The sequence below is a fragment of the Rhinopithecus bieti genome, unplaced genomic scaffold (assembly GCF_001698545.2).
Source record: "Rhinopithecus bieti isolate Rb0 unplaced genomic scaffold, ASM169854v2 scaffold_7933, whole genome shotgun sequence".
Taxonomy (NCBI): Eukaryota; Metazoa; Chordata; class Mammalia; order Primates; family Cercopithecidae; genus Rhinopithecus; species Rhinopithecus bieti.
Window position 1 is genome coordinate 7158 of NW_016805514.1, and position 10820 is coordinate 17977.

The 10820-nt window shown below is 54.8% G+C and overlaps 1 protein-coding gene across 1 annotated transcript in view; it reads left to right on the forward strand.

The window, feature by feature from the left end:
* The first annotated feature begins 2338 nt into the window (after positions 1–2338).
* Positions 2339–10820, forward strand: part of GGT5 (gamma-glutamyltransferase 5) — a 15272-nt gene continuing 6790 nt past the window's right edge. Inside the window, exons 1-7 of the mRNA XM_017872720.1 lie at positions 2339–3027; positions 3308–3403; positions 4310–4505; positions 5142–5299; positions 5823–5969; positions 10187–10323; positions 10689–10818. Coding sequence (XP_017728209.1) covers positions 2979–3027; positions 3308–3403; positions 4310–4505; positions 5142–5299; positions 5823–5969; positions 10187–10323; positions 10689–10818 — 913 coding nt within the window. The 5' untranslated portion in view covers positions 2339–2978. The remainder of the gene's footprint in view (positions 3028–3307; positions 3404–4309; positions 4506–5141; positions 5300–5822; positions 5970–10186; positions 10324–10688; positions 10819–10820) is intronic.

Below are 10820 nucleotides of genomic sequence, written 5' to 3' on the forward strand. Positions count from 1 at the left end.
AAAAAAAAAAAAAAAAAAAAAAAAAAAAAAAAAAAAAAAAAAGAAAAGAAAAGAAACAAGGAAATGAAAAAGAAAAGAGAGGAAAGGAAAGGAAAGAAAAGAATCACTGCTCTCTCAGCCTCCTCTTCAGGATTGGCTGTCACCTTAAGGAGAATCCTGGCCTTGCCTCCAGCCCTGTACTTCTCTGCCTCCTTTGCCTTTAAGCGTATATTTTCTATTTGCTGGGCGTTTCTAGTTCTCTGTGGCAAGGTGTGGTCTGAATTAAACTCTCCCATTACTAGGAAGTCTGATTTACATTTAACAGATGTTTGTTTTTTTTTTAATGTAAGGGAGGAAGGCTGACGCTGGGGCCTGGGTAGGAGGCCATTGCAATAACCCAGGTGAGGGAGGTTGGTGGCTTGGACCAATGTGGTGGAGATGGAGGTAGAACCTCCAACCTGAGTTGCTGGTGGGTTGGATGTGGGGAAGGAAGAAAGTGACCAATCCAGGATGGCTCCAGGGTGTAGGCGCTGAGCAAAAGGGGGAGTGGTTGTGTCCATTTCTAAGACAACGAGGACTAGGAGATGAGCCATTTTCGCGGGGAGGGTTGGAAGGAAAATCAAAAGTACAGTTTAGGTCATGGTATGTTTGAAATGTTTCTTTGACACCCGGAGCAGGTGTCTTGTGCATAGCTGGGTATAAGTGTCTGGAGTGTAGGGAGAGGACTGGCTGGAGATAAAGTTGGGGAGTTACCAGCACACAGGTTGCATCTCAAGCCATGAGCCTAGATGGAGTCACCCGGGGAGAAGAGATAGATGCACAAGGACCACGGACCAAGCCTGGGGCCCCCAACATCAGGAGTCGAGGGAGGTGGGAGGAGAACCAAAGCCTGGCAGGGTCGGGGAGGTGGGTGCAGGGTCCCGGGCCGTTCCCTCTTGGGCTTTGGTTTCCCCATCTGTAACCATTTTCCCCATTTTGCCCCGGAAGCCAAAACAGTTGACAAGGCTGGAAGCAGACAGGTTGGGGAAGCAAGGGTGCACTCCATTTAGTTAGGAGGTGAGGCCTTTGTCTGGGATGGGAATTTAAAGTGTTTTTCCCTCCAGTTTGTCATTTGGCTTTGTTTATGGTGTTTTATTCTTATTAAAATTAGTGCTTATGCCTGACTTGTTTATTTCATCTTCTGGCTTTGTGCTCTCTTTCCCATTCCAAGATTACATGTGTCCCTGTGGCGCCCATGTGTGCCACGTTGGGCCCAGGGAGGGCCATGTGGCTCAGGAGCTGGGGAGGGTTTGTGTCCAGATGGAATCGCCACGTCAGGCCACAGACGCCTTAGCCGAAGGAGGATGCTAGGGCCAGAGGTCCCATGGGGTGGGTGCAGAGACCCAGGTCCACTCCCTCTTTGGGCCTTGGTTTCCCCATCTGCAACTGGGATTTAAATGCTGGCTTCTGACCGGGCGCAGTGGCTCATGCCTGTAATCCCGGCACTTTGGGAGGCTGAGGTGGGCAGATCACCTGATGTCGGGAGTTCGAGACCAGCTTGACCAACATGGAGAAACCCTGCCTCTACTAAAAATACAAAATTAGCCAGGTGTAGTGGCGCATGCCTGTAATCCCAGCTACTCGGGAGGCTGAGGCAGGAGAATCACTTGAACTCGGGAGGCAGAGGTTGTGATGAGCCGAAATCGTGCCATTGCCCTATAGCCTGGGCAACAAGAGCGAAATTCCGTCCAAAGAAAAAAAGAAAAACTTGGCTTCTTGAGGTTCTGGGGAGCATTCCTGGGTGTAAGGGAAGAGGTTGTCCTCGGTGAGCTGTGCAGGCCTGTGCCCCAGGGACAGGGTCACAGTGTAGGCCAGGCTGACCAGCCCCTCAGTGCTGAAGGGCCCACCTCTTGCTGTCGGTGACAGATGGGGAGGGGTAGGCCAGAGCATGCATTGCTTTTTTTCTTTTTTCTTTTCTTTTCTTTTCTTTTCTTTCTTTCTTTCTCTTTCTTTCTTTCTCTTTCTTTTCTTTCATCTTTCTTGTTCTTTCTTTCTTTTTCTTTCCTTCTTTCCTTCTTTCCTTCCTTCCTTCTCTATCTCTCTCTCTGTGTCTCTCTCTTTCTGAGACACTCTTGCTCTGTTGCCAGGCTAGAGTGCAATGGCACGATTTTGGCTCACTGCAACCTCTGCCTGCCAGGTTCAAGCGATTCTCCTGCCTCAGCCTCCCACATAGCTGAGATTACAGGTGCCCGCCATCACATTCAGCTAATTTTTGTATTTTTAGTAGAGACAGGGTTTCACCATGTTGGCCAGGCTGGTCTCGAACTCCTGACCTCAAGTGATCCGCCTGCCTCGGCCTCCCAAAATGCTGGGATTACAGGCGTGAACCACCATGCTTGGCCTAGGCCAGAGCATTTCCATAGGCTCAGGGCCCCAGGAGAAGTTGTGGGGCCTGTCAGCTCAAGCCCTATGCCCTGGTGGCAGGAAGGATCCTGGGGTCACCTGCCAGAGACCAGCTTTGAAGTAGTTGTGGCCCCATCTCATCCCCTAGTGAGATGGGGAGTGGAGTCCCATGGTGGGCTCCTGGGGCCATTGTGAGGGACTGAGAGGTGGCCTAGGCCTGGTTCTGCCTGTGGCATATGAGTTGGTGCTGCTGGGAGCAATGGCAACAGAAGCACTTTGCAAACTGAGAAGCACCTTGTATATGGCAAAGGTCAGTGTAAATGGCATCACACTTTGCAGCTGTAGAATGTTGTGGACCTGTGAGCAGCTGGATTTGATGGGGAAGCCTGGTTGTGTTCTGTGACCTAATCTGGGGTTTGGTGGCAGCAGATGGGCCACCTCCGTCACCATTCTCCAATGAGTGCCAACTGAGCAAGCCTAGTGGGGAGGCAGAGGGAGGGGAGCCCCACCGCCAACTCTGTGCTGTGTCCCCTAGAGCCATCCTCCAGCAGCAGGGCTCACCCGTGGACGCCACCATCGCGGCTCTGGTCTGCACCAGCGTCGTCAACCCTCAGAGCATGGGCCTGGGCGGAGGGGTCATCTTCACCATCTACAATGTGACGACAGGTGGGCCCACATGTGACCTGCCATGGGGAAGATGGGCTTGTCCACACCACAGAGGAACCCCTTCTCCAGCCAGTCCCATCCACTCAAGACCGCTTCTGGGTGCTCTTGGGCCCCCTGCCCTGCCCCCTTCGCCTCAGCTGTGCAAAGCCCTTGTGTCAACTCCTGTCCCCCTGTTAGCCCAGAGTCCATCTCATAATGCAGAAATGGAAACTGAAGCCTGAAGCAGGCCAGGGGCTGTCTGCAGGGTCCATGACCACTCACCTGCCCTGCCCTACTCCAGGGAAGGTGGAGGTCATCAATGCCCGGGAGACAGTGCCAGCCCACCACGCCCCGAGCCTGCTGGACCGGTGTGCACAGGCTCTGCCGCTGGGCACAGGTGAGGCCCCACGGGGGTCCCCCACTCCCACCCCCCAGGCCACTAGGACTGACCACAATACCCCCCAAAGGAGTAGTGCCTCACGGACAGGCTGTGACTCCCTGGCACTGGGGGACAGGGAGCCTGTGGGGAACCCCCAAACCCAACCTGCAGAGATTGAGGGATTGGGAAGGTCCCCCTTGGGAATGGGCGAGCTGAGGTGATCCCGAGAGAGGGCCAGGCTGGACAAAGGCCTGGAAGGACCTGGAAGGTTGAGTGGAGATGGGTTGGCGGGACAGGGTGGGGCTCCTGGGGCCAGTTTGTGCAGGGCCCCTTGGGCCTGGCCATGGACTTTGTGGGGAGCCACAGGTGATCTGAGCAGGGAGGGACATTGTCGGGTGTGGGCTCCAGAAAGCTCACTCTGGCTGCTGTAGCTGGGGGCNCCCCACGGGGTCCCCACTCCCACCCCCCAGGCCACTAGGACTGACCACAATACCCCCCAAAGGAGTAGTGCCTCACGGACAGGCTGTGACTCCCTGGCACTGGGGACAGGGAGCCTGTGGGGAACCCCAAACCCAACCTGCAGAGATTGAGGGATTGGGCAGGTCCCCTTGGGAATGGGCGAGCTGAGGTGATCCCGAGAGAGGGCCAGGCTGGACAAAGGCCTGGAAGGACCTGGAAGGTTGAGTGGAGATGGGTTGGCGGGACAGGGTGGGGCTCCTGGGGCCAGTTTGTGCAGGGCCCCTTGGGCCTGGCCATGGACTTTGTGGGGAGCCACAGGTGATCTGAGCAGGGAGGGACATTGTCGGGTGTGGGCTCCAGAAAGCTCACTCTGGCTGCTGTAGCTGGGGGCCACACGTGGGGTGATGGCGAACCCCTGGGAAGGCCTGGAAGCCACAGGTTTGAGAGCTGGGATGTGCCATGCAGGGGCCCAGTGGATCGGGGTTCCCGGGGAGCTCCGCGGCTACGCTGAGGCCCACCGCCGCCATGGCCGCCTGCCCTGGGCGCAGCTGTTCCAGCCCACCATCGCACTGCTCCGAGGGGGGCATGTGGTGGCCCCCGTCCTCAGCCGGTTCCTGCACAATGGCTTCCTGCGGCCTTCCTTGCAGGCGTCAACCCTGCGGTGAGCCCCACATGGTGGCCCTGGGCTCCTGGGTTCAAGGCCACATCCTGTCTGGGCCCAGTCCACATCCCAGCTCTGCCTCAGTCCCTCCTACACTGGAGGATTAACCCTCGGGGTGCTGGGGACCTTAAGGCCCTGACAGAGAGCACTTTCCTGTCTCAGTTCATGGCCTTCCAGCCCCCTGTGGCAGAGCCTAACTCAGGGGTGAGGCTGGGGGGAGTTTATTGCCCAAGTGCTAGGACTCCACGGTGTGGATTTGGGCTCTGCCACCTGCCCTGGCCCCGGCCTCCTCCTCCCTCTCTCTGGCATGGCAGGAGGGCTTCAACTGCCACTCTCACCTGCCCCACCCAGCCCACTGGCAGCCCCTCCCAGGAGTGAGGAGATGACAGGCCCTAGGTGGACCCAGGCCTCACTGGGAAATCTGCCCTCCCTGGACCAGGGCCATGAGCGGGGTGGGTGGTGTCAGTCCCACCGCCTCCTAGGGAAGCTGTCCCCCGGTGTCCACCCTAGCGCCTCGGGACCCTGGGTCAGGGCACCCCCACTGTAGGGTCCTGAGGACTCCACCCAAGACAGCCCCGAAGGAGTGTGGCTGCCTCTAGGACCTGCCCCCACCCTGAGGCTCCCCTCATCTCCCAGCCAGCTCTTCTTCAACGGGACAGAACCCCTGAGGCCTCAGGACCCGCTCCCATGGCCTGCGCTGGCCACCACCCTGGAGACCGTGGCCACAGAGGGTGCGGAGGTCTTCTACACTGGGAGGCTGGGCCAGATGCTGGTGGAGGACATTGCCAAGGAAGGTCAGCCTCCCTGAGGTCCCATACCCTGTCCCTGCTGGAGGAAGAGCCAAGTTCTGGGCACGGGGGGTTGAGGGCAGGCTCCTTCCCAGGCCCTGAGGGAGTGCTGGAGGTGCCTGGGACCCCGAGAGGCCATGCACCTAGCTCTGCCAGCCCAAGGACCCCTGTGGTCCAGGACCTCAGAGAGCAGAGCCTGCGGGTTAGAGCCAGCAGAGGGGCGTTACTGATGGTCACAACAGGCCTGGGTAGCCGAGCTGACCATTCTCACAGGCTCTCAAAGGCCAGCTCTCTCTCCCATCTTCCCCTTCACCTCCCCAGCCTCCCTGCCTCTGGTCTCTGTCCACCCCTCCATGCCTGGCCCCAAGGGGCTGGTCCTGAGGCCACCGCCTACAGACCTACCATCACCCTCTGTGTCCGCAAGGCTAGAGCACGAGTGGGATCCCATTGTGTGACCTGACACCAGTGGCTATTCCTCCCTGCCTCAGTTTCCCCATCTGTTCATGGAGCCCTCTCCATCTCACCCCAGGGAGCCAGCTGACGCTGCAGGACCTGGCCAAGTTCCAGCCCGAGGTAGTGGACGCCCTGGAGGTGCCCCTGGGGGACTATAGCTTGTACTCACCACCGCCACCTGCAGGGGGTGCCATTCTCAGCTTCATCCTCAATGTGCTAAGAGGTAAAGCCCCTGCCCAGAGCCCTGGCCCCCCACACCCGGGAACTCAGACTCCAAGCCCAGCCAAGGCCCAGCTCAGCCTCCTCCTCCATAAACTGGGTTCACAGATGCACAATGTGAAGACCGAGCTGTGTAAACCAGTCATGATGGTGGGTTTTAGAGCTGACCTCCAGCTCCACCCATACGTGAGGCTTTGCTGAAGGGTGTGACATCATTTGTCCAGAGTCCTCCTCCCGCTAGGTGACCAGTCCCAGACACAGAAGCAGGTGGGCTGTATGGGTGGTGGGCTGCCCGTCAGGGGTGTGCACCTGGGGGAGCGAAACCAGCCCAGCCCAAGGCAGCCTGCAGGGGGGTTCTGGCAGTGCCAAGGCCTGGGGCTGTCTGCGCTGGCTTAATATTAGTGTCCTGTGTCTGCCATTATAAATCACTATAAGCTTGGTGGCTTAAAATAACAGCAATGTGTCCTCTCACAGTTCTGGAAGCCAGAAGCCCGATATCTAGGTGTCCACAGGGCTGCATTCCCTTGGGGGCTCCAGGGGAGAGTCTGTTCTTTGCCTTGTTGACCTAAATGAAAAACAGAACAAGGCTGTTGTTTCTTTGAACAACATTCAGAGAAAATGATGTTTATTCCAAGTAGGCATCGCGGTGGGAATACCCGCGCTACGGTAAACTGTGTGTGTATTCAGGGAGGTGAAGGAAGACAGAGGTTCTCAAAAAGAAAATGAGGAAGAGTATATAATTTTTTTGCTTACAATCAACGATAATTTATTGTATATTTTATTTTTTTCATTGCATTGTTATTATTATTATTGAGATGGTGTCTTGCTCTGTCGCCTAGGCTAGAGCACAGTGGCGCAATCTCGGTTCATTGCAAGCTCTACTTTCTGGGTTCAAGCAATTCTCCTGACTCAGCCTCCCAAGTAGCTGGGACTACAGGCATGGGCCACCACATGCCGCTGATTTTTATCTTTTCTTTTTTCCCTTTCTTATTTTTATTTTTTTGAGACAGAGTCTTAATCTGTTGCCCAGACTAGAGTGCAATGGCGTGATCTCAGCTCATTGCAACCTCTGCTTCCCAGGTACAAGCGATTCTCCTGCCTCAGCCTCTCAAGTAGCTGGGATTACAGGTGCCTGCCATCACACCCGCTTAATTTTTGTATTTTTGGTAGAGATGGGGTTTTGCCATGTTGATCAGGCTGGTCTTGAACTCCTGATGTCAAGTGATCCACCCACCTTGGCCTCCCAAAGTGCTGGGATTACAGGCTTGAGCCACCACGCCCAGATGATTTTTTTCTTTTTAGTAGAGACGGGGTTTCACCATGTTGGCCTGGCTGGTCTTGAACTCTTGACCTTAACTGACCCACTTGCCTCAGCCTCCCAGAGTCCTGGGATTCCAGATGTGAGCCACCTCTGCCTGGCTATTTTATTTTTATTTCATTAGTTTTGGGGGAACACGTGGTGTTCAGTTGCATGAAAAAGTTATTTAGTGGATGATTTCTTTTTTTGAGATGGAATCTCACTCTGTGGCCCAGGCTGGAGAGCAGTGGCATGATCTTTGCTCACTGCAACCTCTGCCTCCCAGATTCAAACAATTCTCCAGTCTCAGCCTCCTGAGTAGCTGGGATTACAGGTGCACACCACCAAGCCTGGCTAATTTTTGTATTTTTTTTTTCTTTTTTCTTTTTCTTTCTTTTTTTTTTTTTAGTAGAAATGGGGTTTCACCATGTTGGCCAGGCTGGTCTTGAACTCCTGACTTCAAGTGATCTGCCTGCCTCAGCCTCCCAAAGTGCTGAGATTACAGGCATGAGCCACTGCACCCGTCCTTTAGTGGTGATTTCTGAGACCTTGGTGCACCCATTACCCAAGCAGTACACACTGTACCTAGTGTGTAGTCTTTTATCCCTCATCCGCCTCCCATCCTTCCCCTTGAGTTCCCACGGTCCATTATAGCATTTTCCCCCCGAGACAGAGTCTCGCTCTGTCGCCAAAGCTCAGGTGCAATGGTGCATCTCGGTTCACTACAACCTCCGCCATCTGGATTCAAGCGATTTTCCTGCCTCAGCCTCCCAAGTAGCTGGGATTACAGGTGCCTGCCACCACATCTAATTTTTTTTTTGTATTATTAGTAAAGATGGGGTTTCACCATGTTGGCCAGGCTGGTCTTGAACTCCTGACCTCAGGTGATCTGCCTGCCTTGTCCTCCCAAAGTGCTGGGATTATAGGTGTGAGCCACCATGCTGGTCCCCATTATATCATTCTGTTTTTTTGGAGATGGAGTTTCACTCTTGTCACCCAGGCTGGAGTGCAATGGTGCGATCTCAGCTCACTGCAACCTCCACCTCCCGGTTCAAGCGATTCTCCTGCCTCAGCCTCCTGAGTAGCTAGGACTACCCGTGTGTGCCACCATGCTCAGCTAATTTTTGTATTATTAGTAGAGACAGGGTTTCATCATGTTAGCCAGACTGGTCTCGAACTCCTGAACTCAGGTGATTCACCCGCCTTGGCCTCCCAAAGTGCTAGGATTATAGGTATAAACTACTGTGCCTGGCCCAGTATATTGTTTTTATTCCTTTGCGTCCTCATAGCTTAGCTTTGGTATATAACTGTTTTGGGCCTGGCTTGGTAGCTCATGCCTGTAATCCCAGTACTTTGTGAGGCCAAGGAGGGCAGATCACGAGGTCAGGAGATTGAGACCATCCTGGCTAGCACAGTGAAACCCTGTCTCTACTAAAAATACAAAAAATTAGCCAGGCATGGTGGTGGGCGCCTGTAGTCCCAGCTGCTTGGGAGGCTGAGGCAGGAGAATGGTGTGAACCCAGGAGATGGAGCTTGCAGTGAGCCAAGATCATGCCACTGCTCTCCAGCCTGGGGGACAGAGTGAGACTCCGTCTCAAACAAACAAACAAACAAACAAAGAAAAAACCGTTTTGAAATGATCATCTTTGGTTACTGGGATGCATGGAAAAGTCATAAGGGTGGCACTAGTCTGAGGCTGGACAGGCCACTCCTGGGCAGATGTCTTTGCAGAAGTATTTTTTGTGTAAGGTTGTGATGGCCTTTGTGTAAGGCTGTGAGTTGTTTGTTTTTTGAGGCAGGGTCTTGCTCTGTCACCTGGGCTGGAGCGCAGTGGCACTGTCAAGGCTCACTGCAGCCTCAACCTCACCTCAATCCTGTCACCTCAGCCTTCCAAAGTGCTGGGATTATAGGTGTGAACCACTGCACGTGGCCGCAGCTATATTTTGACAATTTTCACCGCCTCTTATCACTTCCGGTGGCTGCCAGCGTTCCTTGGCTTGTGGCTGCCTCACTCCAGTCTCTGTCTCCATGGTCACACTGGTTTCTCCTCTTGCTCTGTGTGTCCTCTCCTCTGTGTGTCTGTCTTACAAGGACACTGTGATCACATTCAGGGCATATCTAGATAATCCAGGATCATCTCCTCCTCTCAAAATCTTTTACATACTTTAGGCTGGGTGTGGTGGGTCATGCCTGTAATCCCAGCACTTTGGGAGGCTAAGGTGGGTGGATCACTTGAGGTCAGGAGTTGGAGACCAGCCTGGCCAACACAGTGAAGCCCCATCTCTACTAAAAATACAAAAATTAGCTGGGCATGGTGGCGTGCGCCTGTAGTCCTAGCTACTCAGAAGGCTGAGGCGGAAGAATCACTTGAACCCAGGAGGTGGAGATTGCAGTAAGCTGAGATTGCGCCACACACTCCAGCCTGGGCGACAGAGGAAGACTCCTCCAAAAAACACAAAAAAGGCGGGGCATGATGGCTCATGCCTGTAATCCCAGCACTTTGGGAGTCCAAGGCAGACAGATCACTTGAGGCCAGGAGTTTGAGACCAGCCTAAACAACATGGCAAAACCTCGTCTCTACTACAAATACAAAAAAAGAAAAAATTAGCTGGACATGGTGGCGAACGCACGTAGTATCAGCTACTCAGGAGACTGAGGCACAAGAATCACTTGAACCTGGGAGATGGAGGTTGCAGTGAGCTGAGACTGCACCATTGCACTCCAGCCTGGGCGACAGAGTGAGACTCTGTCTCAAAAAAAATCGTTAACATACTTTTCCACTTAAGGTATTAGTCACTCTTGCGCTGTATTAGTAGTATCCACAGGTTTGGGAATTAGGATGTGGGTGGAGCTCTCTGGGGAGGGGGGCAACATTCAACCCATTACATAGGGTGACCCCAACCTGTGCCCCAACCCCTCTCCAGGGTTCAACTTCTCAGCAGAGTCTGTGACCAGGCCTGAGGGGAGGGTGAACATGTACCATCGCCTTGTGGAGACACTCAAGTTTGCCAGGGGGCAGAGGTGGAGGCTGGGGGACCCTCGCAGCCACCCAAAGCTCCAGGTGAGATTGCTGAGGTTGCTGGGCTGGTGGGCTGTCCTCCCCACTGGCTCAGGACTTAGCATGAAAGGAGGGTCAGGCCCGGCAGGGGGAGGTTGGAGGGAGATGTATGTGGTTCTAGGCCAGGGCAGGACTGAAAGGGATCCCGGGGTGGCAGGTACAGGGGTCAGATGCAGGAGTGGCACCATATCTCAAAGGACCTGGAGGGTGAGCAGAGTCTAGACCTAGCCTGGGCTTGAGGGAGGCCTGGCCACAAGGTAGAGAATAGACTGGAGGTGGCCCCCATGGGGGCTGAGCTTGTCTTGCCCTTGGTTCTGTGGATCCCGCCTGGCCCCTCACTGACCCTCCCACTTGCCCACCCACCCCAGAATGCCTCCCAGGACCTGCTGGGGGAGACCCTGGCCCAGCTCATCCGCCAACAGATCGATGGCCGGGGGGACCACCAGCTCAGCCACTACAGCTTGGCCGAGGCCTGGGGCCATGGGACAGGCACCTCCCCT